The following is a 27,159-nucleotide window of genomic DNA, read 5'->3' as shown; positions in this document are numbered from 1 at the left end:
AGCAGCCATTTCTCTTCACAAAAGCTCATACAGTATGCATGTACAACGGTCTTGTTTATGCACGTATGATAGTTTCATTGATGCTCAACTACAGATGTGTAAAATCCTCCATGCCATTCGCTTTGTTTACATGCGACGAATCTCTGTCTCGCCCATGTACTTCTCCAGACCATCGTTGAGATGCGCCCACCACTCGAACAGCATACTTTGACAGATAAGCTTGAACCATGGAGTGAATTTGTACTGATCGTCCTCGAACATTGCCTTCAACTCATCTGCCGACACATATTTGGAGTCGCGAACCTCGTTCGGGTTAATGTTCAGATCTACGTCGGCTTTGATAAAGACAATGTAGTCAATCTCGTGTTCGCCCCACTTTCCGTCGCTCGGCGCCATGTAGTGAATGCGGGTCAGGTAGTCGAACTTCTCGATGGGAACCTGTGCGGCGTTGATTCCAAGCTCGTGATCAAGTTTGCGCACTGCCGCACGCTTAACGCCTGCGACAGCGGCCTCCAATGTAGCTCCAGTCTCGCTGGGAACTCCCAGAGGATGAGAACAGCATGTGTTTGTCCAGAGATCAGGGAACGTGATCTTCTCCGTTGCCCTTTGTTGCAGCAATAGCCGGTTCTGTGAGTCGAAGAGGAAGCAGGAGAATGCTCGATGAAGAAGGCCTTTGTTGATGTTTTCCATGAGATGACAGACTTTTTTGCTGGCGCTTCCAATGGGGTTGTCGTCTTCATCAAGGACGATGCACACTTCGTCCATCAACCTGATCTGCTCCTCATCGTAACCGGCGAGGTCGTTGTCCTGTGTCGCTGATCGGGACTGCGTTGCGAGTTGTGTGTTGATCTCGGGGAAAAGGCGGAGGATGTCCTCGGTGTACGCAGATTGAGTCTGCGTCGCAGTGGTGGTGGTACTCATGGTATAGCTAATGCGATGCTTGAGCTTCGAGTGTTGTGTATGCAGGTTGCGTATGCAGCGCAAAACAGTTTAAGTATATGCTGTATCTGCGGATTTTGCCAATGGTGCCGAATCCTCCTCCTGTCGTTGTGGTTCGATAATAATAATGCCCCCCACAGCCGAACCCTGAATCCGCCCACCCGACCACTATCGTTATCGGCGCTTAAATCCGTGCCAAGAACTCCTCCCGGACGACGCGTGCGGACGCGACTTGCGTGGATAATTCGCGACTTTCGAACTTGTGCCCCACTATGCGGACGACGGACTCTTGGTGAGGACGGAGCATGCAGCATCGACATTGCACCGTCCGCGCAAACGATTAGCATATCCGACAGAAACCATGACTTCACTCCTCGATGAGAACATCCACTCCGACATTCCTTCAAGAGGCTTGAATAGCGATGCCACTCCACGTCAGCGGAGGGTTCGCTCCTCATCACGGCCACGAGCACCGCCCTCCGTGAGCACACCGGGCATGAACAGCGACATCGACGGATTCCCGGATGATGAAGTCGTAGGGCGGGCCGGGGCGCGGAGACAAGCTACGGGAACACAAGATGTGCAGAGAGTGGTGGACACAACGGCAGAGACATTGGGTCTTCAATTTGAATACTTTCTCGAACAGTACGTTGTTTCTAGAGACGCGCGCGTCGAACAGCTTGTCTGATCAAAAGTAGCTTCGTTGAGGAGCCGTCATCTTCGAATGCGCCAGCATCCAGCGCAGCGACCACTAGAAATTACTACCTGGCACAAATTCACGGTTTGGCTCAATTCAAACTCTCCACGCTGTACGTGGATTTCGTCCACCTGATGGATGATGAACGAGGAATTCTGGCCAACGCTATTAAAGACGACTTTTATCGGTTTCATCCTTATTTGACTCGCGCATTGAACACACTCATTCAGAAATACGAACCTGCGTACTACCGGGCTCACAAGCAGCCTGGTTCAACCACCGCAAGATCAGATCCTTCCTTTGTCGAGCAAAGTCTTGATGACGAGGAAAACATAAATGACAAGAATCCTAATCAGCAAACCGATAAGCTGTTCACACTGGCGTTCTACAACCTACCACTAGTCTCCCGTGTTCGTCAGCTGCGCACTGAGCAGATTGGAAAGCTCGTGTCAATTTCTGGTACCGTGACGCGCACGTCGGAAGTCCGACCTGAATTACATCTTGCAACCTTCACCTGCGAAGTGTGCAATAGTATTGTTTCAGATGTTGAGCAGATCTTCAAATACTCGGAGCCTACGCAGTGTCCGAATATTACATGTGGTAATCGACAGGGTTGGCGACTCGACATCCGGCAGAGCACATTCATCGACTGGCAGAAGGTCCGAGTGCAAGAAAACAGTTCGGAAATCCCAACAGGAAGTATGCCTCGAACCATGGATGTCATTCTGCGTGGGGAGATGGTGGATCGTGCAAAGGCCGGTGAGAAGTGCGTCTTCACTGGCACTCTTATCGTGGTACCAGACGTCAGCCAGTTTCGTGTGCCCGGTACACGCGTGCAGGCCTTTCGGGACACTCAAGCACCTCGTGGAGCCGATGCGGGTGGGAGCGGTGTTGGTGGGTTGAGTGCGCTTGGAGTACGTGACCTCACTTATCGAATGGCATTCCTCGCCAACATGGTCACACCGGATGCAACTACTCAGGGCCAAAAGTCTAGTCAGCATCTCAAGGGACAAGCTGGCAACATTTTGAGCTCGTTGGGACAGAACATGGACGTTATGGAAAATACGGGTCATCAAGCGCAGCAAGAATATCTCGACACGCTCACAGCAGCTGAAGTTGAAGAGCTGCGGGCTATGGTGCACATGCCGAATATCTTCATGCGGTTAGTCGATTCGCTAGCACCAATGGTGTACGGACACGGCGTGGTGAAGAAGGGGCTTCTGCTGCAATTGATGGGAGGCGTCAGCAAGACAACCCCAGAAGGAATGGCATTGCGTGGAGATATCAACATTTGCATTGTGGGCGACCCCAGTACCAGCAAGTCTCAATTCTTGAAGTACATCTGCTCATTTCTGCCCCGAGCTGTGTACACATCCGGCAAGGCATCATCAGCGGCTGGTCTGACTGCGGCTGTCGTCAAAGACGAGGAGACTGGCGAATTCACAATCGAAGCAGGAGCTTTGATGCTGGCAGATAACGGCATCTGCGCCATTGACGAATTCGACAAGATGGACATTGCCGACCAAGTCGCGATTCACGAAGCTATGGAACAGCAAACCATTTCCATTGCAAAAGCTGGTATCCAGGCAACTTTGAATGCGCGGACGAGTATTCTTGCTGCAGCTAACCCTGTCGGTGGGAGGTATAACCGCAAGACGACACTACGAGCAAATATCAATATGAGCGCGCCCATCATGTCTCGTTTTGATTTGTTCTTCGTCGTACTCGACGAATGCGACGAGAACATCGACCGTCATCTCGCCGAGCACATTGTCAACGTTCACCGACTGAAAGACGATGCCATTGAGCCAGAGTTTAGCACAGAGCAACTGCAGCGATACATCCGATTCGCTCGCCTTTACCAACCCACATTTTTAGAAGACGCAAAGGCTTACCTTGTGCAGAAATACAAGCAACTTCGTTCTGACGACGCGCAAGGTGGTATCGGCAGAAACTCTTACCGGATCACTGTTCGTCAGTTAGAGTCCCTCATCCGTCTCAGCGAAGCCATTGCCAAGGCCAACTGTGCTGACAAAGTCACGATCGCATTCGTCGAGGAGGCATTCAAGCTCCTCAGTCAAAGTATCATCAGTGTTGAGAAGGACGACGTCGAGTTTGAAGATGAAGAAGCTGCCGACGAGGTGGAAATAAATGCTGACGATGGTCAAGAGGACGACGAGCCCGCTGACGACGACGAGGAGAACGCCGCTGGGGCTCAACGATCGGCTTCAGCTGCGCCTGCCGTGCAACAATCCAAACCACGCACGCAAATCACGTACGATGACTACATCAAAATTCACAATCTCCTGCTCCGCCGCGTGAACGACGATCAGGCGTCAGCAGAGGACGGTGTGGAGCAGGAGGAACTTTTGGTCTGGTACCTCGAACAGCGAGAAGATGAATTGACGAGCCAAGAAGATGTCCAAACGCAGCGTGCACTGGCGCGGAAGGTCCTCAAGCGGATGGTCAAGGTGAGTTTTTCCCCCTTGTCGATTCAATGCTACGCCTCGGTCAATATGCTAATCATAACCTACCCACAGGAAAACGTCCTCATGCAGATCCGGGGTGAAGGACTTTCGAATGAGCAGGGTCGGAGTGCAGAGCCCGAGAGCGACCGGATCCTCTACGTCGTGCATCCCAATTGTGCAGTGGAGGAGGTTTGAAAGATACCCATCATGTCATGATTCAGCAACGGTAGTGCTGAGGGCGTTTTCCTGTGTTCTTGTCATGGCGTTACGAGTCGCTGCAGCTTGATGTTGAGATCGCGAAGCTGTCGTGATGCCCGGATCTATGTAAAAATGATAACAATGTGTCGATGACGAAGACTTACTCATTTGTTCAAAGCATGAATCTCACGAAGAAAAACCTACCACATTTCGACGAACAAGAGAAGTGTGTCGCCCCTCGATGGCGTTATGTATATCATCATCAAAGCTCATTTGCGTCAATATCATACAGCGTAAGAATTTTAATAAATGTAGGCATCTTCATCTACGCCGGTCCCGTCGAATCGCTCTAATCCCTCTCTTGACGGTCATCTTTCGACTCCAGTCCAGTCCCGGGGCCATCTTTCTTCATGCCATCTCTCTGCTCCCCGACGAGACCACCCGGCTCTGCAGCGGGAGGCATCGCATGCCCCAATCGAGCCGTCGTCGTCGTCGTCATCGGAGGGCGAGGGACCCTCGGCATCTCCGGCGGCACCCGCTCCCACGTCATCAGGCTGACGACGAGGCACACGGCAGAGACGTACGCAGCGACCCTCATCTGTTCGGTGAAGGCGCGGGCGAAGACCTCCGCGACGAGGACCTGCTGTTGCGGGAGGAAGGTCTCGACGATGATGGGCGATTTGTATAGTGAGGAGATCTGCGCGGGCGTCAGGCTGGCGGTCAGAGCGGCCGAGGCCCGCGTGCGCGAGTTGAAGATTATCACTGCGATCGCGAGGCCGATGCTTCCTCCGAGCGAGCGGAGTTGGGCGAGGGCGCCTTGGGTTACGGCTGTTGATTGAGGATCAGATGTTAGATGTCGGGAGAGCATGGGTCGGTCTGGTGGCACATACCTAGCCATTGGAGTGCGACCTGGAGATGCATCATCTGCGTCGCGGAAGACATGGTCATGCCGAAACCGAGACCGAGGAATATCTGGAAGCCGTATTGTTTCGCGGGGACCTCCGTGGCGAGGCCCAGAGTCGTCATCAGACCGTAGCCGAGGAGTTGAAATGCCGACGCCGCGATGAGGGTGTACGAAGTATTGTTGCGTCGAGCGCTGGCAGCTCCGCCGATGATGGCACCAATGCCGGAGAAGACCAGCATGGGGAGAAGTCTGATGCCGGCGATTATCGGCGTGTCTTGACTGACGATTTGGAATCTTTCGGGCAGATTGACGATGGCGACGTAGTATACGAATCCGGAGAGGAAGGTTGCACTGGTGAAGTTTCTCGTCAGCAACGAAGCGGCCATCGGGACGTATGCGCGACTCACATCATTCCTGCAGCGACCACGCGCTGGGTGATTGTGTTTACCGGAAAGACGACTTTGATCTTGAAAGCCGGGTGCGATGCGATCCAGATCTGCCAGAGGATGAAGGCTACCAATGACGCGGCGGAGAGAACGAGGCACGCGATGATAGCCGGACTGTTCCATTCAAATTGATATGTCCCTGCTTCGAGGAGAGCGAACACAAGCAGGGTAGATGCTGCCAGGAGGAGAAGGCAGCCGAGAAAGTCAATACTGAGGAGAGCAGCGAAAGAAAGCGCTTTTCGAGACTGGCCAGTAGGCCAGGCCAGAAGGAATACTGCGAGCGCGACTCCCGCCACAGGAAGATTGATCCAGAAAATCCATGGCCATGTACTGCTGGTTTGATGATTCGTGATCGCACCTGCGAAAGAATGAGCAACTTGAGGATGTATAGGACGCGACCGAGGGGAGCGCCGCCGTCCTGCACTCACCTCCAAGAATGGGTCCCAATACACCCGAGGTCGTCACACAGAGTGCGATATAGGCACCGATCATACTTCGCTTCTGGGGCGGCGTCAAAGATGGGACAATCACCATGGTCATTGAGTACAATCCACTGCCGCCCATGCCTTGCAGCGCTCGGAAAACGATCCTACGATGGCCTGTCAACACCGTTCCATGGTTTTCAAATCGTCGAGGAGTCTCACAGCTGCGTCATGGATGTGCTGAGCGCACAGCCCAAGGAAAAGGCAATGAAGATGATGAACGAAACAGCCTGCACCGATCGACAGCTGAAAATATCACTCATTCGAGCGATCACGATCGAAAAGGCCATGTAGGTGATGAGGTAGGCGTTGATGATCCATGTCGAGCGATCGAATTCATCGAAGTGCTCCGCAATGGTCGGTAACGATACAGCCACGATGGTCGTGTCTAGTAAGCTGAGGCAGAGGCCGACAAAGGTCGCGGCGAGAACCAGGTTCAATCGCCAACCCGATGGCTGTCCCTCTGGTGTTGTCGGAGCGCGATCTTTCTCTGCTGCGGAGGCTTGTAGCGGCGGCTTCTGGACTTCGACCTCATCACCGGGACTGGTCGCCATGGTTGGCGTGGTGCGTTATGGGGAAGTGCAGGCGCGGTTTTCTGCTGGACATCACACGAACGCCGACGGGAAGCTCGAGTTCCGAACAAAGTCATCTCGAGAACGCGGCAGGGTCGAGACGATCGCGGACGTCCATGGAGCGACGCAGGTGCTGGCAACGTGGGAGTGACATCCCAAGTCTTTTTGAATTCAGCAAGAAAATGTAGACGTGCGGTTGCTGCTGTGCCGCGTGACCCAGGCGTGGTGGAGTGGAGTGATCGGAAAGATACATGATCATCCCGCCGCAGCAAGCCAACAACACCACGCCGTGCCCTGGTCGGAGTATTGCTTGGCCGCGGGCAGCCAGGCGGGAAATGGGGCTTTGCTTTTTCCCAGTTTCCATCAATTTAGGCGAGGATTTCATGCACCTCGGCGAAGAGGTTGCGCCTTTCAGTGGTGGACTTACGGTTAATTCCGTCTTATTTGCAGGCAGACGGGGGACGACTTCCAGGGTTTCCTCTTTTTGCGTCTCGCGTGCCTTGTCTGTTGGTCTTTCCATTCGACGACTTGTGCGATCGACGATGGCGAAGACGCCGTGTCGGACGTCCCAGCCCGCAGCGCTTCTACTCTGTCTGTTGCGAACTCTCGTTGCGATATGCGCGTGCGATCGTGCAAGGCCAGAGGACGGACGTTGCCTGACACATGGGCGACGGAAAGGACGTGCACGATATCCTTCGCTTCGTTGGTCGCGGGGACGCGTCAGGTACCGAAGTTAAACGAGATCAGCTGTGGGGTTTTGCCCTTTCGGCTCTTTTCCCCGATCTGTCACCCATTCTCTGTCAGCCGGTTCCAGGCCTTGTTTTTTCACGGTCCTTCATCATAATGATCAGCAGCAGAAGCGTATCTCACTGTTACCAGATTGATAGCTGCTTCAGTGGTATGGGACACAGTTGAATCCTGCATTCGGCATTGAACAACCCGACGTTGGGAAACATGATCGAGAGATGGGACCATGCTGCCACATTCGCATCGTGCGCATGTGTGCTTTACGCCGCATCATGGTGATGACATGACAATGCAAAACTCATCTTAGATTTGAAATAATACATACATTTCATCATAGCACATCAGATCTTCCATCTAGCTCTACTTCCGACCGGCGCCGCGCTCGCACAGGTCCAGGTTGCGGATCGGGACTCCGCGTTTGCGATGGGCTCTGCGGCAGAGGCTGAACCTGTTCTTCACCGAGTTGCAGCCTTCCGCCGCTGACCTTGGCGACTTTTTCTCTCACCCACGAACCGACGAGATGGAAGACCGACCACAACCTCTCCTCCCGCTCCTGCACGACGGGGTCATCGCCAGGGTTCTCATGGGTCGCGTCGGCCTTGAATTGGAATTTCAGGCAGTCCTTGACCGTCACTAGGCCCATGAGTCGACCGCGATGTTCGACCAGGATGACGCGCGGTCCGAGTTTCTTGAATAATTCCATGACCGTCTCGAGTGGGATGCGGGGGTGTACGGAGATGGGTGTGGGGTCGATGAATTTGGAAAATTCCACGGACATGGCGCCGGCCGTCTCGGCGATGTCGTCGAAGCTGACGGCGGGCATGGTCGCCGATGGAGTGGTGGCGGACCGAGGAGCATCTTCGGACGGAGGTGCGAAGAAGCATCGTGCTGTGCGAGATGCCTGCTGGTCTCGCTTGGCGCGATCGACGGCGTAGCGGAGCTCGGTCCGTCCGATGTAGCCGATGAGAGTGCGTGTTTCGGCGTCTTCGATGATGGGAAATCCTTGGAATGTGGTGTCTGTAAGGATGCGTTCGACATCGTTGATCGTGAGACCAGTCGCGAGGAGCACGGTCGGGTTGGTAGTCATGGTGTGTGAGACCGGAACGCCAAAAGTGTGCTCTTCCTTATTGTCGAGGAAAGGAAAGCCATTGAACCAGATCATGCGGTCAGCAATTCCACCCCGACCAAACCGCTCCGAAACGGCCTTGGTGATACCGACAACAATCATAGTCGGCAAGATGTAAGTAAGAGCGCCAGTGAGTTCAAACATTATGACCACCACGGATACAGTCAAATGCATGATACCACTTAGTGCTGCGCCGGCACCGAGGAAGGCGTAGGTGCCCGGCGTGATACAAGGGACATTCGGCTCGCATGCCGAGAAGAATGCAGAATTCGGGAAGCTTTCGTGGAGCGCTTCAACGATGATGCCGACCATACGGCCGAATGAAGCTCCAATCGCCATTGAAGGGACGAAGATACCCGCCGGAACTTTACAGCCGTAAGAAATGATGACGAGGAATATCCGCAGGGTAGTGGCGCATAAGAGGCTGAGGACTGTAATCCAGCGATTGCTAGCGCTGTGAAATTGTCAGTGATTGGGTCTTTGATGCACATCATTGGCGGGACAACATACTCGCAGATGCCATTGAAATCATGGTCGCCCTCACATTCGACAAACAATACCTCCATGCTCTCCGTCATGTCGATCCGCAAGAAGCTATTGGGATAGCAGACAACGGCTGTACCTAGAGCCAACAATGTCGCTTCCAGGATAGCATACTTGGATAGATATCGTTTCCGAAAGGCTTGAGCACGAAGGTTCCACTTCATGACAAAAGCCCCGTACAGTCCACCAAAAATTCCGATGATGATGTAGAAAGGCACCTCGAAAAAGTGCCAGCTTCGGTCGTACCGCACCGTGAACATGACCAATTGTCCTGTTCGAAAAGGGTTCATGGCAGCCATGACTGCAGTCGCAACCAGGGCGCAGAAATATGATCGCCACATGGTCTTAAGAGGGAAATAGTTGCTCATCTCCTCCAGACTGAACAGCACGCCTCCGATGGGACTACCAAATGCGACAGCCACGCCTGCCGCCGCACAGGCTGATAAGATCTCCCGAGTCTTGTTCGCGTTTCGCCGGTATTTGTCGAATAAGCGGCTGATGACATTTCCAGTACAGACAGCATAGTGCACACTCGGGCCTTCCTTGCCCACGCTCAGTCCACTCGCGATGGCGAGCGGCAGACCAATTGATTTGATGATTAATGTGCCGAGTCCAAGGAAACCTTTCATGACGAATCCCGCAATGATGCATTTGATTTCGCTGATTCCAGATCCAGCTGCATACGGCGCAAAAGATTTCACCAGCCGTGCTGACGTGAATGCAAATATCGTCGCGAAAATGATGTAGAAGAGATAGTTCAATGCCGCAAATCGACTCCATGTGTGCCATTCCGCGCAACCGCTTTCTGCGCCCCAACAGCAGAAATTTTCGTTCAGATAGAATGCTGTAGAACAGTGACCTCTTTTGATGTCTGATAGCCATTCCGTGACGATGTTCAAACATGCCGCATTGAGACCGATCGTCGCTCCAATCAGACTGACCACGATCCAACCCTGCCCGGCGTCATACGCCTCGGAGATCTTTCGTCGCCAGCCCAATCGGCCCCCTCTTTCGAAATGTCCTGCGCGTTCTTGTCGTCGCGCCTTTCGGCGTTGCTGTTCCCGCGCCGCATCCTGCACCCAGTCGATGGTCGTGAAATCTTCGTACCGTTTGATCTCTTCGATTTCGTCGACGACAGCTTGGTCTTCCTCGAGGAATTGGTTTATTGATCCGGTCTCTACGGCATTGCCAGAAAGTGTAGATATGCGCCTGTCCAGGCCGGCACGTGAAGGTATGGAACCGGCATGGCTAGGTTGTCGAGAGGTCCGAGGAGCAGAGGTGGAAGATGTGCGACGCATCATCTCATATTTCGAATAACCCTTGCTGATTGATCCATCACCTATGCAGGGTCTAGCAATGGACCATTGAGTCGTGTGAGGATGTTGAGTGTCAAATGCGAGCAGTTGATCGGCAGTGATCACACATTGCTTTGCCAGCCTTGAGGGAGTTGCGGCGAAGTCCATGTTGAGATTAGTGTCATGACGCAAGTAAAGCTGGTGTTGCCTCAGGCCGTCATTTACCATTTATCTCCAATGTCGTTCATCGATATCACCCGGGCAACTTTGGCCATGTCACAAACGACGAGACAATATATTGTTGAGACACCTAGCATTTACTTCGATCTGTGATTATCAGACTTCTAGCGTTCGACATCAGTCCGCCTCAGGTGTCTCCTCTCAGTGACATGATGCATTCGGGAGGTTTGCTCGAATGTGGGTCGTATGAAACGCATGTTGCTTCCAACGAGCCGGGGTGATGCAAATGCATGAAGCCTCATTTCTATCTGGCAAATCCGCAGTGATGATCAATCTTCCGCAGAAGCGACTGAAAGATTTCAGCAACCGTCCTCTGATATATGATCGTGGCGCCTAGCCTGAAAATAGTGTAAGATACAATCAGTCAAGTCCATCGCAGAGGTGATAGAATGTGTACGCATGGGGACGACAGCTCGCCTGTGAAGTGTTGATGTCTCTATCTGCGAAAGCTTCATTCGTCATTCCCAAATTGACCGCGTCTCTCGTTCATCATCATTTATTTCCTCCGACCTAGTGTTGCTGCGGAATCGACACCCTCGCTGCGTGATGCTTCGACTTCCAGGCGATCCGACTTCAAATCGATGCTATTTTCAGTGGCAGATTATCGGTGACTCGACATTGCAATGGATGGATTCAACAAGAAACCGCAGTTTCGTCACGATCGCGTCTTACATCCGACGTCAGAGTTCTACAGCGACGACAACATAGACTCTAGCCAATCTTTTCCAAGCCATCAAACCATTTCCAGTAATGATACGGACGCTGACAGCACGTTTTTCGATGATCCTTGGACGCGCTACTACGAGGAGGAGGATACATGGAGTCTGAGGCCGATAGCGCCGAATCTTGCACAATTCTACGAGGATCTGTACGCTGCCGTCGACACAAAAGAACAAGATGTTTTTCACGAGTTTCATATCCACGAGACGTATCGGCTGCCAGAAGAGAAGTTGGATGTCGATCGTGACAGTGCCAAATTCTTGGCAGACTTGTTCTCACAATTCGCAGAAAAGATTAGCTTTGCCGAGCCTGAAAAGCTGCTTCATCGCCTCAGGGTCGAAGAGCCGGTGCTCGGTGTCGATCCCACGTTGGAGATGGTTGAACTGCAGCATCGCAATCGACCAGAACTCACAGCAAAGGGAGAGAAACCATTCCCGCTTGAAGTCGACAACGGTGAGACTCTACATTGGTCAAAGAGGTCACTTGAGAAGTTTGACGAGTTGAAGTATGAAATTCGACATGGTCGTTTAGGCATGGACAAGGAGACAGCCGAATTCATGAGAGACCTCATGACGACCACTCAGGCAGACGAAACCGGGTTGGAGCCCAGATTCAAGGTAGCCTCCGGGAAATCTATGGTTCTTATTTTGTCATTTCTAACAGACCACAGCTCGAATCATTGAAAATCAGTCCGGCATTGCTACCGCTGTCGTCGCCTCGCAGTCTCCCTGTACTATCATCTCCTCTCGCCGCTATCGATTTCACATCGAGCCCAGAAGACTTGCTGGCGCAAGAAGCGACCAACTTGCGCAAGAAGATCATGGAGCGGGATGAGATTCAAGGGAATGATTTGCTCCCCATACAGGTCGATGATGATGCTGGCAACTTGGAGATACATGACGAAGATCTCAATGAATACCTTACCAAGGTTGCACAAAATGGAATCGAGATCATACCACAAAGCCAGGAGGACCGAATCGTTTCGCCTGAGTCCAAACTAGCCAATGAAATGATTGCATACCTCACAAATCTCGGCGAACCTGCATCGGACGAGTCATTTTCGTCTCCGACATCACATAAAACAAAGCGTCTTCGGGATTTGAGGGTCGAAAGTCCGTTACTCCCAGATGAGTATGAGGAGCGACCAGGCAAGAAGGCCAAAGTTGGAACACTAAAGGAAGAGCTCGGCTTAGGACTTCCAGACTTAGCTGCAGAAAAGATTCCTGACTCGATGGATGATCATGTCGAGACCGACTTGACCCAAGCTCTCATGCCGTACGCTCAGGCTGCACTCGATACCTTGGCAAAGGAACAACTCCAAGAAATTGATACTGTTCTACGAGTCCCTGTGTCATCGTTGCCAGCAGATCCACTGATCACGCCACCTTGGCAAATGCCGACACATACGGATGTCGCTTCATCAACGTCCAATCGTCTACCAGACGCACTCCCCATGGCGGAGAGGTTCCTGTTATCAGGCGATAAGAGATGGAGTGGTGTGTCCAAAGTAGAGCGTCTACTTTCCTGGACGGCGTTTCCATCTCGGCTCGGGAAGATCCCACCAGAGGGCGACTTTGACGACGGCTCATTGGCGAGATACCTGGCGGATCTTGCTCTAGATGAAGTTACGGGATTGGAGGGTTTCATCTGGAAGCCCGACGGATATCGCGTACTTGAATTCGATGACGAAGAGCTTGAGGATTTGAGCATGCAGGGAGAGTACACTGTGGAAGATAGACGCACAGTAGACCAGGATATTCAAGATGCCGAAACCATCATCGCTGCACCTTTGACTGGAAATGGGCAAATGACTTCAGAGCCAGTCAAAGAAGTTCAATCAGTGCTAATGGCGCAACGCGAGGAGATGGACTTCGCTGATCTCCTCACAAAGAGGAAGCAAGCTCTGAATGGTTTACCGAAATCGGGCACACCGATTCAGGCTGAGAACGGCTCTGGGCAGGCGAGCCTCGTCAATTTCCTGAGGCTTCAAGGCAAAACTATAAGCATACCTGCGAACCTGTCACCGGCGATCGTGGCTCGCAAGATGCCACAGCCTCCATCCATACAGGCCACTACAGCAACCGTGACGAGGACCGCCGCCGATCTTTCTCTGCCAGCTCTTCAGCGACCAGACCGCCGCTTCAATCTGGTCATAACGCACGCAATGATGGCGGACTGGAAGCTACTTCGAGCGCTCGAAGCTCATCTCCCCAATCTTGAATATATTGAACGAGATTCTGTCATGATCTCTCAAGAAAGAGACGGCCCACACAAACTCACCCGCGGCGACATTGAAGCCGACTTGACCATCTCTGCCAGTACGGGAATCATGCTCATGACTCTACAGAAGATCAAACAAAAGCCTCTTCCTGGGCAGGAGAAGTCTTTCCACGGCGTAAAAGAGCGGATAGGCGATGTTGCTCCCCGGTATGACACTCTGATCGTGCTCGTCAGCGAAGGAGGGAATGAAGGCAACAGCGACAAGGCTTCGATGGCAAAATCATCCAATTTCGAGCAACCCTTGTTCGTTCAAAGTCTCGATGGCCGCGATGCAGCAGCTTTGTCGGAACTGGTCCGTCTCAACGAGTCCCTGCCGTCCACGGAGATCATCGTCCGATACATACCTGGAGGTCAGTCCGCTCTGGTCCACTGGATCGCGGCAATCATTTGTCAACAGGGGTGGTGCGCAGATGACAACTCGTCAACCAAGAACCCTGCAGCTCAGCCTGCGACCATGATACGCGACGATGATGGCAAACGTTCAGACGACGCTTCATTCCTCGAAATCGCAGCTGCTGATGTCGGGCAGCAGCACATTCCCCAAACATCCTCCACGCCACCACCTCCACCGCCTCCCCATCCGGCACATACCACCCTCCTCGCCGACGAAACCTTCTGGGAGCGATTCCTCCGCTCCGCCGGGATGAACTCCTTCGCAGCGCAGATGATCCTCGGTCGTTTGAAGAAGGGTCCACGATCATACAGCAGTGCGTGGGACGGCCTCGCCACATTTATCGGAATGAGCGCCGATCAGCGCGAGACAGCTTTCGGGGATCTGTTTGTGCCTGCCAGGGTGGGTCGGGAGAATCTCTTCGCGAGGGTCGGGCGTGTCTTTGATCGCGGTGGAAATCGAAATGGGGAGGGAGGGTATTGGGCAAACATTGGCGGGACGCGGTGACATGGGAGGAGCGTGAAGGTGTGTGCGGGGATGCAGTGGTGGTTTTGGATAGCATGCACGATTGCTGGGACGTGATGGCTGATGGAATATGATTGTTGATGGTTCCCACCCGACAAGTGAAGTCGATTGCGTGCGCTGTCGCTGCTGCTGTTGTTACTGGCGACACCCACTCCTACATTGATCCGTTCGGAAACACTCTTCCCGTCACCATCGACACGACACAGCCACTCATATATCTCACAACTAATGTCCAGATCTCAATCTCGACCCATCATCTAAAAGTCATTAGTATGTCTCATCGCTCCAATGTCACAGCACACTCCGGCCCACGTCCCCCAAAATACATTTCAAGGTTCCGACATGATAAACTACCTAGGTACCCCAACCCTAACCAGCAAGCAACCTGGCACCCTGGAGCTGGGGCTGGAGCAACGGCCACACCATTTCACACAATCCAGACGCGTTCGATGGACGACAATGTCACGGAGGAGGAGGAGATTTGAAATCCCATCGCAGCTGAGCAGGGATGATGGCGCGGAGAAGTGCGCGCATAACGACGATGACCATCTCCCATGCGATCCACCCACACGCGGCTGTTGAGAGAAAGATCCAAGGTGGCGGTGGTGGTGGCTGTGCAAGGCATGCATATATGCGCTTTTCCCCTTCCACCGGTCCAGACCGTGACATACATATCCTCAAATCTTCCACGGTTCCGTCTCTCAGATGAGATGTCACCCGCGCGACAGCAGCGCCGACCACGACGCGCCGGCCGCGTGGCTGGGCAGGAGAAGGAGGAGAAAGATGCGGATCGGGGTACGAATCTAGAGGGGCAGAAAGAGGAAGAGGGAGATTTGATGGCATTTTGGTGGTCGTGATGGAAATCGCCCCAAATGACATGTCTCAGTGTAGCCACGCCAGGGATCGATCGATTGATTGATGGATTGATTGATGGATTGATGGATTGATGGATGGATTGATGGATGACTCCAGCGGTGCAGGCTCCGGGGCAGGCCATCATCAGCCCACCAGCCAGCCCATTTCGGTTCTTCGCGTCTCCTCTTGGGATGAATGAATTCCTCCAGACAGACGGATAGAGAGAGAATCGCAAACGATGAGGGGATGAACATTTTTCATTATCGTTATCATTTTCATTATTGTTGTTATCATGATTCTCCAGTTGCACGTCCACGTCCGCGTCTCCGTCTCCCTAGGTATTTGTCTACCTAGGCATTCACGAGATGCATGGATATATCGCGATTTCCGTGACGCGATCGTCCCGTCGGTGGAGAGTGGGAGGGAGGGAGGGAAGGGTTCTTCTGTCGTCGGGCGTGATCGATGAACCACGCACGGGTCCGATCAGAGATCTGTTTTCCCCCATCGTTGTCATGTGGACCGGCCAGTGTTTCTTCCCCCGGAATGCGCGCCTATCGACCGTTGAATGCGGGTGGGAACTATCGACGGGGATCCTGTCCCATGCGACACTGATCCTGGAGATTTATTATATGATTATCATCATGATTATCGTGCATATACGGACTATCGACAGTGCTATCGAACATGGATATCCATATATTGAATTGAATTGTTTTTATTCTATTCCATTCAATGATCCGCCCGAATGCGTTTCCTTTCTTTCGTTTCGGGCGATGAGCGGGATGGATGGAATATTCCCAGGTGATATGTTGGTGTTAGTCGTACTCTGGCTCTCAATCATCAGTCATCCTCATCACATGAGGAGGAGAGGACACAGGCTGAAGGCTGAAGGGAGGTGCAGATGTTGGTTTCCACACTACTGCAGGATGATGAAACCAGCCAACTAACCCACGAACCCTTTCCTCCCCGGCGGCAAGGCGCCAACCGAGAAGGAAGGTAGAGAGTGAAAAGGTGTGGATATGAGAGAGAGAGAGAGAGAGAGAGAGGGAGGGACGGAGAGGTTCTGGCCGTGTAGCCCTCGTTCCAACTCCTCCTTTCCCTGTTTTCCGTCTTTTGCGCAATCTTAAAACTGGTGACGGGGCCCTTAGTTCACATGCAATTTCAGTTCTCCCACACCTGCACCCCAAGCAAAGTGTCCGTGACAACAATCATCCCTGGAGTCTTGGCTTCAGCCCAATCAACTCCAACCCTCTTCACCCATCATCATCATCATCATCATCATCATCATCATCGCGCATCACAACAGCTGCAACAAGCGATGAATAGTAACGCGAGAGAGAGAGGGAAGGATCGTGCAGGTGTTGTCTGCTGGTACATGGTCCTCCTCAATGCTGATCCCCTTCTCTCAACATCTATCGCTACTGCACATACATACATACATATACATATATATATATACACATCTGCAATGGATCGTATTGTATGGTCATCGTCGGGCTGCGATGCTGTCTCTCTGGAAACACGCCTCGTACGATTGATGCAAATGATAATAAATCAATGGTTGCATCCGGGGTCGTTGATTTGGCCAACAAGCTTGGAAGCTCTGCGCCTATTCCGACGCGTACTCCCCAATGGTCTAGACTCACTCACCATGAGGCTGGTCGTCCAGTTCAGCTGCACTTTCCATGTGGTATTGAACAACCATAGACGCACCGGGGCAATGTAGTAAATCACCAGACAGGGCAACGGGTGGAATAAGTCATCAAAGGACAAGTGCGGGCGCAGTAGCTGGGTAGGCGATACTGGTGATCAACGCTTTTCGCCCGTTCTCGCCCATCTCGTAAACATCCATTGCACACAAACCAAGGAGGGAAGGAGACTCGAGGCGCGTAAATGCTGTAGACAGACCAACCAATGCTATGTACCAATACCAATACCAATACCAATACCAATAACCCACTCTGCATGCAAAGCAAACGCCCATCACGATCATCATCATCAATCATCTTCTTCCTCTTGGCCCCTGTCATCGGGATTCCCTCTCTGTTTACCTACCTACCTAGGTATACTCTACCACCACCACCACCACCACCACCACCCAGCACCACCACTAGTACCACTTCCAACATCACGACTCATCATCCGTCACCGTACATCCATTCCATCCATTCCATCCATGCACAGACGAGATCGGCTTTTGCTTCCACTTGTCTGGTTCACCACCACCTGCACCATTCCTCTCTAGGGTACCACTTCCTTTCCTTGTCTTCTTCTCTTTCTTCATTTTCTTCTTCTTCGTCATCGGTACTGTTTATGATATAACCTCGTGAACCTCTCCCTCCCTCTCGGAGGCATCTCTCTCAGACTCTGTCCCCTTCGACAACAACAACAACACACGCGCGCGCCGTCCGCCATCGGCGCAATCTCGTGACGACATCATGTCGGCCTCCGGTCAGGACAAGGTCCAAAACCAACCTCCCAACTCGGCGTCGGGTCTGGTCAGCACCTTCGTGCCTGCCGTCGCCGTCGCCGGAGCCTACCTTCTCGTCTTCCTCATCTTCAGGACGAAATTCCCGCGCTTCTACTCCCCGCGATCCTTCTTGGGCACGTTGCCCAAGGAATCGCGCTCGCCGAAATTGAACAATGGCCTGTTCAATTGGTTCGGCCAGTTCTTCAGAATCGACGATCAATACGTCCTCAATCACCACACCATCGATGGCTTCCTCCTGTTGCGCTTCCTCAAGCTCTCCGTCCTCACCTGCTTCGTCGGTTGCCTCATCACCTGGCCTGTCTTGTTCCCCGTCAATGCCACGGGTGGTGGAGGTCAACAGCAGCTCGATATCCTCAGCTTGTCCAACGTCACCAACAACTACTTCAAACTGTTCGCGCACGCCGGCTGTGCTTACCTGTTCTTCGGCTTCATCATGTACATGATCACCCGCGAGAGCATCTACTACATCAACCTCCGCCAGGCCTACCTCATGTCGCCTTCCTACGCCAACCGCATCTCCTCCCGCACCGTCCTGTACACGTCCGTTCCGGAGGAGTTCATGGACGAGGCCGCTCTGCGACGCGTCCTCGGCGAGGGCGTCCGCCACGTCTGGTTCGCGACCGACGTCGAAGAGTTGGAAGAGAAGGTCGAGGAGCGTGACAAGACCGCCTTGAAGCTGGAGGCCGCCGAGGTCAAGCTCATCACCACCGCCAACAAGAACCGTCTGAAGGAGGCCAAGAAGACCCAGAAGAAATCCAAGAAGGACAAGTCGGAAGCCCCCGTGGAGAGTGACGCGGCCGCCGTCGAGGCCGGTGGACAGTCCGGCGACAAGTACTTGACCGCCAAGGACCGTCCGACCCACAAGCTCAAATTCCTCATCGGCAAGAAGGTCGACACCATCGATTGGTGCCGCAGCGAATTGCAGAAGCTCATCCCCGAGGTCGACGCTCTGCAGGCCAAGCACAGGGCTTTCGAATCGACCAAGCTCAACTCCGTCTTCGTCGAGTTCGATACCCTCATCCACGCACAGGAGGCCTACCAGAGCCTCACTCACCACCAAGCCCTTCACATGTCCCCCCGCTTCGCGGGCATGACCCCCGGCGAGGTCATCTGGAACAACCTCAAGATCCGCTGGTGGGAGCGGGTCATCCGCGGCCTCGTCGCGACCGCGTTGGTCGTCTTCATCATCATCATCTGGGCTCCTTTCATCGCCGTCGTCGGTGCCATCTCCAACATCAACAAGATTATCGAGACCCTGCCTTTCTTGAGCTTCATCAACAAACTCCCTCCATCGATTCTGGGTGTCGTCACCGGTCTGTTGCCCACCGTGATCTTGGCCGTCCTCCTCGCGCTCGTACCCGTCATCATGCGTCTGTTGGCCAAGGTCAGCGGTGCTCCCACCAAGAGCGCCGTCGAACTGCAAGCGCAGAGCTACTTCTTCGGGTTCTTGGTCTTCGACGGTTTCATCGTCTTGACCTTGTCCAGCGGTGCCCTGGCTTCGATCCAATCCATCATCGACCAGCCGAGCTCCGCGGCCAGCCTGCTCGCCAAATCCCTCCCGACCGCCAGCAACTTCTACATCAATTACTTTGTCCTGCAAGGTTTGGCTTCCGTCGCCGGCATCCTGTTGAGTCTGGTCGGCCTCGTCCTCTTCCTCGTCCTCGGCAAATTCCTCGACAACACCCCTCGCAAGATGTACAAGCGATGGATCACCCTCAGTGGTCTCGGATGGGGTACCGAATTCGCCAAGTACACCCTGTTCCTGGTCATTGCCATCTGCTACTCTTGCATCGCTCCCCTGGTCCTCGGGTTCGCCACCGTCGGTCTCCTCTTCTTCTACCTGGCATACCGATACAACCTCCTCTTCGTCGCCAACGCCGACATCGACTGCAAGGGCCTCAACTACCCCAGGGCTCTGCAGCACGTCTTCGTCGGTCTGTACGTCGCCGAGGGGTGCTTGATCGGCCTCTTCGCCATCGCCACCGGCACCAGCGTCGGCGCCATCGGCCCGCTGATCCTGATGATCATCCTGTTGGTCTTCACCGTCCTCTACCAGTCCAGCCTGAACGCCGCCCTCGGTCCCCTGATCACCTACCTCCCGAAGTCCATCGCGGCCGAGGAGGACCGCCTCCAGTCCCTCGAGCGGGGCACCGCCAACCACGTCTCCAACGGCGCCACCTCCGACCCCGTCGAGGCCGGCATCCCCACCGCCGAGAAGACCCCCTCCAACGCCCCGGCCACCATCCAAGCCCCTCCGGCCGGCAAGAAGGCCGGCCTCTTCGCCCGATTCCTGCGACCGGACGTCCACTCCGGCTACGCCTCCATGCGCGCCCTCGTGCCCCGCAACATCTCGGTGCAGTACCCCGAGGAGATCGGCCGCGACGCCTACTACCACCCGGCCGTCCGCAGCGAGACCCCGCTGCTGTGGATCCCCCGCGACCGGCTCGGCCTCAGCGCCCGCGCCGTCCGCGACTCCGGCAAGGTCATCCCCATCACCGACGAGGCCGCCGCGCTGGACCCCGACACCAACAAAATCCTCTGGGACACCGAGAGGCACGCCCACCCGCCCATCTACGAGGAGAAGATTTACTATTAGAGGAGCGAAGCGGAATCATGGAGGCAGGCAGGCAGGCGGGTCATTGTCTTAATTCGGTGCAGGCGTGGGAGGGAGGTCCTTGTCCCCTCGTCCAGCATCGCCATCGCCACCATCATCGCTCTCTCGTTTCGATCATTGTCGTCCTCATTATTGTTCTTATTATTATTATACTCCGTCGTGATATCCAATTGCAAACCGCAAATCGAAATTCCCCAGAGGAAAGAAACAATGGTCTTTCCCGGGAAAATCCTCGGCGGTTTTCCATGCAACGTCTTCTTTTCGTGTTTTTCTTCTTTTCCTCCGTGGGAAGTGATCGTGTTCTTCTTCTTCTCTCTTTCTGTCTGGCTTGTGTTTTATTTCTGTTTCTCACCTCTTTGCAACTCGTCTCGTCTCGTCTCGCCCCGTAGTGAAAAAGAAATTACCATTGATCAGGAATGTAACTTATCGCAGCCCTGTGATAATAACTACCTATAGATGCCCAGGTGCAGGTGGTATCGCAAAACCTTTCCCGCGAGGGAGGGAAACGAGAACGCTCCCTTCCTTCCTTGCTCGCCTTGTGGTGTCGCTCGCCAGCAGCATCTCGGCATCTCTCTCTATCTATCTCATCGCCGCGCGCGCGGGGGAAAGTCTGCACGTCAACCCGCTGTATTACACGCCCGCCCGCCCGCCGGCTTTGCGCGCTCGCACGCCCAACCCGCCGCGACGCGCCGCGCCGCCGACTGCCGACCGCCGACCGACGTCGCGTCCTCCTCCCTCCACACAGACAATACATACTTACCTAGGTACATACATACACACATACGTGCGACTCGATCAAACGCGTCGAGCACTTCAATTCAATTCACGTACATCTGCGAAAACCCCTAGTTTCCACATCTGCAAGACCCCAGCCGAGATCTTTCCGGACGAGAAAGACAGACAGAAAGAAAGACAGACAGACAGACAGACAGACAGAGGGGAAGGGTCATATCGTCTCCCGGAAAGTCCCTCTCTCTCCCTCTTCTCCCTGAGACTGAAAGTGGATTGGACTGGACTGGACTGGACCGAACTGAAAGCGAAAAAGAAAAATCGGAAATCGGAAACCAACCAATTGTTCTTTTCAGTGGGGAGCAAAACCTTACCCTCTGCTGCTGAACTCGATCGACTGGGAAGAAAATCGAAGAAAATACAAAGCCTGTCCTCCCCTTCCCCGTCCTTCTTCTTCTTCTCGCTACTCTAGTTCTTCTTCTTCCAAAAAAGGAGCAGCAATCCGCAAAAACCAAACGACCCAACGGGCGGAAATCACCACGGAAAGGAACCCTGTTTGCCGGTAGCAGAAGAAAAAAAAAGAAAAGGGGAGGATTGTGGTTTCTTTCTTTCGGGCGCGACCGCGGCGATTGCACTCCATCTCTCGTCTCCCTCGTTCTCTTTCTTTGGAGGAAATCACGGGAACAAGCGCCCGACGGAGAAAACAAAATGCCGTATAATAATACCCCCATCACGCCGTCCAAGGAGGCTACGGGTTCGGTCTCTTTGCCTTGTATGTTTTTATCTCTATTTTCATTTTCATTGTCGGATTTTCGATTTCTTTTCGTTATCGTTCACACATCTCTCTCTCACTCTTTCTCTCCCTGTTTTTTTATCCTCCCTCTCCCTCTCCAACCTCCGGAAAAATGTATTTCTTCTAACAATCTGCGTCTCTTCTCCTTCTCCCCCCGCCAGTGGCCCGCGTCAAGAAGATCATCAACGTCGACCCGGACATTGCCCAGTGCTCCAATAACGCTGCCTTCCTCATCACCCTCGCCACCGAGCTGTTCCTGCAGCACCTCGTCGAACAGGCCTTCAACCAGGTCAAGGGCGAACACGCCGTGAAGGCGAGGCGCAATGTGCAGTATCGGGACGTCGGTATGTTTTCTCTACCTTTCTCTCTCTCTCTCGTCCCTTCGAAAGGGGTTTTCTACTCGCTTTGATGGACGACGGCGGATATCAATTCGGGACGGAGAATCGAATTTCCCTTGGGTTCTTGGACTTGATTGACTGATCGATCAATCACCGCAGCGAACGCCGTCTCCCGCGTCGAGAACCTCGAGTTCCTCACCGACGTCGTGCCCAAGACCACCACCTTCAAGCAAGCCAAGCAGCGCCAACACCTCGCCCTGAGGGAAGCCCAGACCGGCCTCCTCGGCGCGTCCGCCGCGTCCGCCGCCGCCGCCCAGCTCGGCCAGCGCACCCTCGATGCCGCGGGGAAGGTCGTCGTGCCCGTTCTTCCCGCTGCGGCGCCCGCGCCCGCGCCGGGCATGGATATCATGGATGTTGTGGAGGGCGGGGGCGGGGACGTCGCTGCTGCTGCGGCGGTGGCGAGGAGGGATGATGATGGAGAAGATGAGGAGGAGGGAAGTGGTGATGAGGAGATGTCGTGATTTCTCTCTCTCTCTCTTTCTTTTCCCCGCCTTCTCTCTTTCTCTCCTTCTTTTCTGTCGGTCCAATGTGTTTGTTCGGAGTTCTGTCCTGCCCAAGCTGTCTATGGATAGATGGATGATGATGGGATTGTTTTTCCTTTCTCTCCTGTACGTGCATGTCGATTCGGGAAAGGGCTTTCTGGGACGCCGTGTGTTCTGTCACGATGGGAAGGTTCTATTGGAGGGTGGTCTACAATTTCGATATCCCCTCGCGCTCTCTCTGCTCCTCTCTCTCTCTTTATTTTCTTCCAGCGAAGCTTGCGGCGAGATGAGGGAGGGCGACTTTTTTTCGGAGAATATTTTATTCTTGATACCGCTGCTGCTATCGCCACTTCCTGCCACTGCCTGCTGTTACGTAAGACTTCCTTCACAATAAAGCGGAATTGCGCGAGACAGAAAACCCACTCAAGAGCCCTTCACCTTTTGCGCACGACACTCCCGAGGAAGACAGCGATCCAGGACGGAAGCGCCGCTGTACGATAGGATCTGCTTGATCTCAGCGCCTTCAGATCTTCGATGGGACGAAGCCTTGCAGTTCTTGGAGCTGCGAAAATTCATCCCACGGATTTGCTCGCATCTGTGCGGGTTCACGATTTGGTTTGGATCCAGAGGAAGGGAAGCAGCGGAGCTTTGTACTGTAGACGTATTCTCAATGGATTTTGATTTCACAATTTGCTGCTGTACGGACATCACCACCTGGTCGTGCATATCGGATCGATTCGATGGTTCCTCGCATTTTCAATGACTATGTTCTGCACTTCAATTCTTTTTAGTGATGAGATCCTACCTGCATTTTGCGTTCCATGGAACAGTACAATCGCATCTCACAGTAAAATCATCTTCGAATGCCTTTTGGTTGTATGATCTGTTCTCTTCTTTACCTCCTCACGTTATCAAACATCCCAAAATGTCTCTACACGTCTTCAACATCAAGTTTCAGATGATCACGCACTGTCTCTGCGCCAACCTTGTAAAGGCGACATGACTGTATGCTACCAACGACAGAGGAAAGCTTGCCGTTTATGTCAATTGCGCCAACATCTTCTCCAATCTGCTTCTTGCATCTGTCGTTTTGCCCGTCGACACTCGTGCAGCCCGACTTCGCGTCAAATCGATCGTTCATCGCTTTCGGATTCAGACACATCACTCTCAGCCTGTGCCGTTGTCTCATTCGCTTCTTTCGCGGGTTTCTTGCCAAAAACTCCCCCGAACATGTTGCTCTTTTCTCCGACCTTGCTGGGTCGGCACCTTTCCCCTTTTGTCGTGGTCCGCCCCAACAGCCTCTGACCAACAAATCGAAGGCCAACCCGTCAATTGTTGCGATAGCCTCTTTGACGGCTTTGTGTGTAGCTAACTCGCGTTCTCCTTCCAGAACTGATTCGAACACACAGTCTCGCATGCCACAATCACTATCGCTGCCTGTGTTGAAGGCGATGGAAATCGCGACGGCCAGGTCATTGGCGTCTGGGCCTTCTTTCTCGAATGCTTGAAGGTACTTGGCAACGGCGGCGGACTTGAGGCTTTCGACAAAGTACTTGCTTCCCATCGCATACATCCTGGCATGTGTCGTAAGCTGGGTATCCTTCGGGCTATCGTTAGGTGGGATATCTTGCGCGGCGGCAGGAATCCATCGCTTCTCCCTTCGGCCGGATTTTCCACTTCGAGCCGTATTTCCAGCGGTCTTTGTATTTGGCGTCCTTGGAGTCATGTTCGGAGGGAGCTGTGTAATCGTCGAGGTAGATGAAGTCAACCAAGAGCGAGATGGTGTTTGGATTGTCGCAGGTGACGTCCTCTTATTCTCCGTGGGCGAATGCATTTTCGAGCTTGATGATACCCTCCTTCGCTTCCTAGATCACATCGTCAGTATTTTTATATTCGTATTCTTCGTCAAAGAACAACCTTCCAGGCTTCATTGCTACAAGCGTTGTCGAACCACGAAGACGCGGAGCGCATGACATTTCGGTGTACTTTGTGCATCTGTAGACCGCAAACGAGTGTGAGATCGCTGTACTTCGGACTCTCCCGCAGACTGCACGAATCATCAGCATTCATAGTCTGCAAATCGGGTCTTGACTTTGGAAGATGTACGACCGGAGAAGCTGCTTGGCCTCCATTTCTGTCCAAGTGGTCGTCGCTGGGGGGTAGTAGAAGGTGAATGGAAGAAGAGGATACGAAAATGACAATGGGCCAGCGCGCGGACCGCGCAGTACAATCTGTTTTGCATTCCAGAGCAAACCCATTACGGCGAGATTTCCTGGTGAAAGAAAAGCTTTTGTATTTTGAGTTGACTCACGTGCTTTCTCATATAGTGCAGCCGTTCATTACATCGCGAACATGAAATTCTATATTTGCGGGTCTTGATCAAGACTCCATTGGAATGCTTCGAGGGCTTACGGAATGCGCGACACATGTACAGTCGCCCTGTCCTGAACATACTTCCCTTTGTTTGCCAAGAAATGCTGCAATACCAGCTCCTGCTTGGGCCTTTCAGACCTTCGCTGTCACCGCGTGTTTCCTACCTGCAGAATTGTCGTCCTTCACTAAGCAGACGATCAGCGGCATTGAGATTGCTTGATGAGAAGTTGCATCGTCAGGCCATCCACGGCATTGATCGCGTCTCGAATAGCGACGGAATCTAGCAATACGGATGAGTGGGTACTGAGGTAGTCGAAGATACAATCCCTCAATCCGGAGTTGCGTTCGCCGGCTGCTGTACAATGAGCAATTTTGATAGCCATGGCAAGGCCTTCGACGTTGATCGCTGTGTCTTTCACGCATTGGATGAACTTTGTCAAAGTAGCAGACCTCAGAGCAGACACAAAATATTCGCATGCGAGCGCATACACTCTCGCGTGTGTTGTCAGATGATTTTCGGCCGCCAAGTAGAATTTCACACCGATCCACTCTTGCTGGGAAACTTCCTCTGCCAGAATGCGCTTTATTTCTGGGCTTTCCTTCCGGCTGACATGACTTTGCCAGTCATGTTCAGGTTCGGCATGGCGTGATAGTTTATCGTTTGGTTCAACAAGGGCGTAGTCGGCGAAGTATACGAAGCCGATCATCGGTGATACCATGTCTGGGTGGTCGGCGCTGGGTCCTTCAGAGCCATTAATGTTGTCATCATATTTCAATCCGAACACATCCGGCTCCTGCTTGTTGTGTAAATGACATCCATGTTCATACGACATAGGAGAAGTAGCAACTTACCTCCCACGCAGAACTGGTACATTTTGCTCTTACTGCGCTGTAGTTCGGAAATATCACGCACTTGTGCACTTTGTGCTCAGCTTTACCACAAGTCGAAACGAGATTAGAGAATTCTCGAGAAACAAAAATTTACATGTAGTCAGTTTCGGCACTGATAAGGAGTGCTCATTTTCATACGAGTGCAAAAGAGCTCCTGGGTCCATTGAATTGTGTCGGTGTCGGTGATGGTAGGAGCTGGCAGGAAATGACATATGGACAGAAGGTGTCACTATATGAGAAGAAAATAAATCCGCAAACACGGCCTCGCAATTTCCAGTGAAAGACCTCTGTCAGCTATTTGCTCCGAATTTAATGGCGCTGGATGGGCAGATATTTAATGTTTCACCCATTCGCTCGCTCACATGTGATTGCGTTGGTCGTAGCATTTCGTCTTCGTCTTTTCTTGATGATGCAGGCTCCACATATTATTTCTCAACTTTGCTAATTTTGCTTCAATAATGTCATACTGGAAGGGATTGCGATAGTGTGTCCTGCTCCGACATCTAAAGATTCCGTGTGTTCAGACCGCAAGTCTCAATTGGTCACAAAGTCATCGTCATAACGCGCCTGTAAATCAAGAAATCCTCAGTGATCTTAGATGGAAGGAATGGTAAGATCACGTCAAGTTTGTGGTATCGCCTTGGCTCACGAGGTCACCTGCCTTCTCGTCCAAAGCAATCGCTATCGGGGATGCGTCCGAAGCAGCCGACCCGGGACGTTTCCTCGAGCGACTGCGGGAACGAGCGCGTCCCCGGCCCGAGGCCGGCACCTTCCCGGTCGGAGGGCGCTGAGAGACCTTCCTTTCGATGAGTAGGTAATTTTGAAATCTTTTCTTCGTCAACCTGCCAATGGTCGGGTACTCTCAACGACGTATGATCACTCGCATACAGCGAGTCTTTTTTTCGCTATGACCGAAGATGCACAAAAGGCGCCTCACACGCATTATTGGGGAGCACGTCC

At 53.1% G+C, this 27,159-nt stretch overlaps 14 protein-coding genes across 14 annotated transcripts; 7 read left to right on the top strand and 7 right to left on the bottom strand.

Moving 5' to 3' along the window:
* Window positions 1-126: 126 nt before the first annotated feature.
* On the bottom strand, window positions 127-921 carry K489DRAFT_389359 (IDI1, isopentenyl diphosphate:dimethylallyl diphosphate isomerase; the record flags this gene model as incomplete). The annotated part of the gene is made up of 1 exon (XM_033606497.1): window positions 127-921. The coding sequence occupies one exon, from the start codon at window positions 919-921 to the stop codon at window positions 127-129; it is 795 nt and encodes a 264-aa protein (XP_033458407.1).
* Window positions 922-1,213: 292 nt separating this feature from the next.
* On the top strand, window positions 1,214-4,597 carry K489DRAFT_381363 (MCM-domain-containing protein). The gene is made up of 3 exons (XM_033605101.1): window positions 1,214-1,584; window positions 1,638-4,107; window positions 4,177-4,597. The coding sequence occupies exons 1-3, from the start codon at window positions 1,301-1,303 to the stop codon at window positions 4,297-4,299; spliced, it is 2,877 nt and encodes a 958-aa protein (XP_033458406.1). The 5' UTR covers window positions 1,214-1,300; the 3' UTR covers window positions 4,300-4,597.
* K489DRAFT_381361 (MFS general substrate transporter) lies at window positions 4,561-6,920 on the bottom strand. Its single transcript, XM_033605100.1, has 5 exons — window positions 6,297-6,920; window positions 6,081-6,241; window positions 5,614-6,010; window positions 5,193-5,557; window positions 4,561-5,130 (listed from the first exon to the last, which is right to left on the bottom strand). The coding sequence occupies exons 1-5, from the start codon at window positions 6,686-6,688 to the stop codon at window positions 4,652-4,654; spliced, it is 1,794 nt and encodes a 597-aa protein (XP_033458405.1). The 5' UTR covers window positions 6,689-6,920; the 3' UTR covers window positions 4,561-4,651.
* On the top strand, window positions 6,638-7,511 carry K489DRAFT_246893 (uncharacterized protein). Its single transcript, XM_033599922.1, has one exon. The coding sequence runs from the start codon at window positions 6,958-6,960 to the stop codon at window positions 7,441-7,443; it is 486 nt and encodes a 161-aa protein (XP_033458404.1). The 5' UTR covers window positions 6,638-6,957; the 3' UTR covers window positions 7,444-7,511.
* Window positions 7,512-7,904: 393 nt separating this feature from the next.
* K489DRAFT_303725 (uncharacterized protein) lies at window positions 7,905-10,423 on the bottom strand (the record flags this gene model as incomplete). The annotated part of the gene is made up of 2 exons (XM_033600485.1): window positions 7,905-9,033; window positions 9,090-10,423. Coding segments are annotated over 2 exons (2,463 nt in total), but the record flags the coding sequence as incomplete, so codon positions are not given.
* An 857-nt stretch (window positions 10,424-11,280) lies between these two features.
* Window positions 11,281-14,555, top strand: K489DRAFT_410850 (uncharacterized protein; the record flags this gene model as incomplete). The annotated part of the gene is made up of 2 exons (XM_033607751.1): window positions 11,281-11,994; window positions 12,048-14,555. 2 exons carry the CDS (start codon window positions 11,281-11,283, stop codon window positions 14,553-14,555), a joined length of 3,222 nt encoding a protein of 1,073 aa, XP_033458402.1.
* A 223-nt stretch (window positions 14,556-14,778) lies between these two features.
* Window positions 14,779-15,731, bottom strand: K489DRAFT_246862 (uncharacterized protein). Its single transcript, XM_033599921.1, has one exon. It carries the CDS (start codon window positions 15,571-15,573, stop codon window positions 15,001-15,003), a length of 573 nt encoding a protein of 190 aa, XP_033458401.1. The 5' UTR covers window positions 15,574-15,731; the 3' UTR covers window positions 14,779-15,000.
* Window positions 15,732-15,945: 214 nt separating this feature from the next.
* On the top strand, window positions 15,946-16,478 carry K489DRAFT_246855 (uncharacterized protein). The gene has a single exon (XM_033599920.1). It carries the CDS (start codon window positions 16,058-16,060, stop codon window positions 16,373-16,375), a length of 318 nt encoding a protein of 105 aa, XP_033458400.1. The 5' UTR covers window positions 15,946-16,057; the 3' UTR covers window positions 16,376-16,478.
* A 973-nt stretch (window positions 16,479-17,451) lies between these two features.
* Window positions 17,452-20,986, top strand: K489DRAFT_381358 (DUF221-domain-containing protein). The gene has a single exon (XM_033605099.1). The coding sequence runs from the start codon at window positions 17,867-17,869 to the stop codon at window positions 20,513-20,515; it is 2,649 nt and encodes an 882-aa protein (XP_033458399.1). The 5' UTR covers window positions 17,452-17,866; the 3' UTR covers window positions 20,516-20,986.
* Window positions 20,987-21,970: 984 nt separating this feature from the next.
* K489DRAFT_305856 (uncharacterized protein) lies at window positions 21,971-22,641 on the top strand (the record flags this gene model as incomplete). Its single annotated transcript, XM_033600552.1, has 3 exons — window positions 21,971-22,034; window positions 22,217-22,399; window positions 22,553-22,641. Coding segments are annotated over 3 exons (336 nt in total), but the record flags the coding sequence as incomplete, so codon positions are not given.
* Window positions 22,642-22,914: 273 nt separating this feature from the next.
* Window positions 22,915-23,628, top strand: K489DRAFT_246776 (uncharacterized protein). The gene has a single exon (XM_033599919.1). It carries the CDS (start codon window positions 23,026-23,028, stop codon window positions 23,434-23,436), a length of 411 nt encoding a protein of 136 aa, XP_033458397.1. The 5' UTR covers window positions 22,915-23,025; the 3' UTR covers window positions 23,437-23,628.
* A 238-nt stretch (window positions 23,629-23,866) lies between these two features.
* On the bottom strand, window positions 23,867-24,661 carry K489DRAFT_410847 (uncharacterized protein; the record flags this gene model as incomplete). The annotated part of the gene is made up of 1 exon (XM_033607750.1): window positions 23,867-24,661. The coding sequence occupies one exon, from the start codon at window positions 24,659-24,661 to the stop codon at window positions 23,867-23,869; it is 795 nt and encodes a 264-aa protein (XP_033458396.1).
* Window positions 24,662-24,746: 85 nt separating this feature from the next.
* Window positions 24,747-25,067, bottom strand: K489DRAFT_410846 (uncharacterized protein; the record flags this gene model as incomplete). Its single annotated transcript, XM_033607749.1, has 3 exons — window positions 24,747-24,800; window positions 24,853-24,982; window positions 25,042-25,067. 3 exons carry the CDS (start codon window positions 25,065-25,067, stop codon window positions 24,747-24,749), a joined length of 210 nt encoding a protein of 69 aa, XP_033458395.1.
* A 438-nt stretch (window positions 25,068-25,505) lies between these two features.
* K489DRAFT_410845 (uncharacterized protein) lies at window positions 25,506-26,141 on the bottom strand (the record flags this gene model as incomplete). The annotated part of the gene is made up of 1 exon (XM_033607748.1): window positions 25,506-26,141. The coding sequence occupies one exon, from the start codon at window positions 26,139-26,141 to the stop codon at window positions 25,506-25,508; it is 636 nt and encodes a 211-aa protein (XP_033458394.1).
* Between the last annotated feature and the right edge of the window lie 1,018 nt (window positions 26,142-27,159).

The sequence above is a fragment of the Dissoconium aciculare genome (assembly GCF_010015565.1).
Source record: "Dissoconium aciculare CBS 342.82 unplaced genomic scaffold K489scaffold_8, whole genome shotgun sequence".
Lineage (NCBI taxonomy): Eukaryota > Fungi > Ascomycota > Dothideomycetes > Mycosphaerellales > Dissoconiaceae > Dissoconium > Dissoconium aciculare.
This window is presented reverse-complemented; position numbering and strand designations above follow the sequence as displayed.

Excerpts from the sequence above, each read along its gene's own strand:
- K489DRAFT_381363 (XM_033605101.1), top strand. The coding sequence starts at position 1,301 with ATGACTTCACTCCTCGATGAGAACATCCACTCCGACATTCCTTCAAGA. Across the intron at positions 1,585-1,637 it reads TTTGAATACTTTCTCGAACA|CTTCGTTGAGGAGCCGTCAT; the intron begins GTACGTTGTTTC and ends GATCAAAAGTAG. Across the intron at positions 4,108-4,176 it reads TCCTCAAGCGGATGGTCAAG|GAAAACGTCCTCATGCAGAT; the intron begins GTGAGTTTTTCC and ends ACCTACCCACAG.
- K489DRAFT_381361 (XM_033605100.1), bottom strand. The coding sequence starts at position 6,688 with ATGGCGACCAGTCCCGGTGATGAGGTCGAAGTCCAGAAGCCGCCGCTA. Across the intron at positions 6,242-6,296 it reads AGCACATCCATGACGCAGCT|GATCGTTTTCCGAGCGCTGC; the intron begins GTGAGACTCCTC and ends AGGCCATCGTAG. Across the intron at positions 6,011-6,080 it reads ATTGGGACCCATTCTTGGAG|GTGCGATCACGAATCATCAA; the intron begins GTGAGTGCAGGA and ends ATTCTTTCGCAG.
- K489DRAFT_246893 (XM_033599922.1), top strand. The coding sequence starts at position 6,958 with ATGATCATCCCGCCGCAGCAAGCCAACAACACCACGCCGTGCCCTGGT.
- K489DRAFT_246862 (XM_033599921.1), bottom strand. The coding sequence starts at position 15,573 with ATGATGGCCTGCCCCGGAGCCTGCACCGCTGGAGTCATCCATCAATCC.
- K489DRAFT_246855 (XM_033599920.1), top strand. The coding sequence starts at position 16,058 with ATGATTATCATCATGATTATCGTGCATATACGGACTATCGACAGTGCT.
- K489DRAFT_381358 (XM_033605099.1), top strand. The coding sequence starts at position 17,867 with ATGTCGGCCTCCGGTCAGGACAAGGTCCAAAACCAACCTCCCAACTCG.
- K489DRAFT_246776 (XM_033599919.1), top strand. The coding sequence starts at position 23,026 with ATGGATGATGATGGGATTGTTTTTCCTTTCTCTCCTGTACGTGCATGT.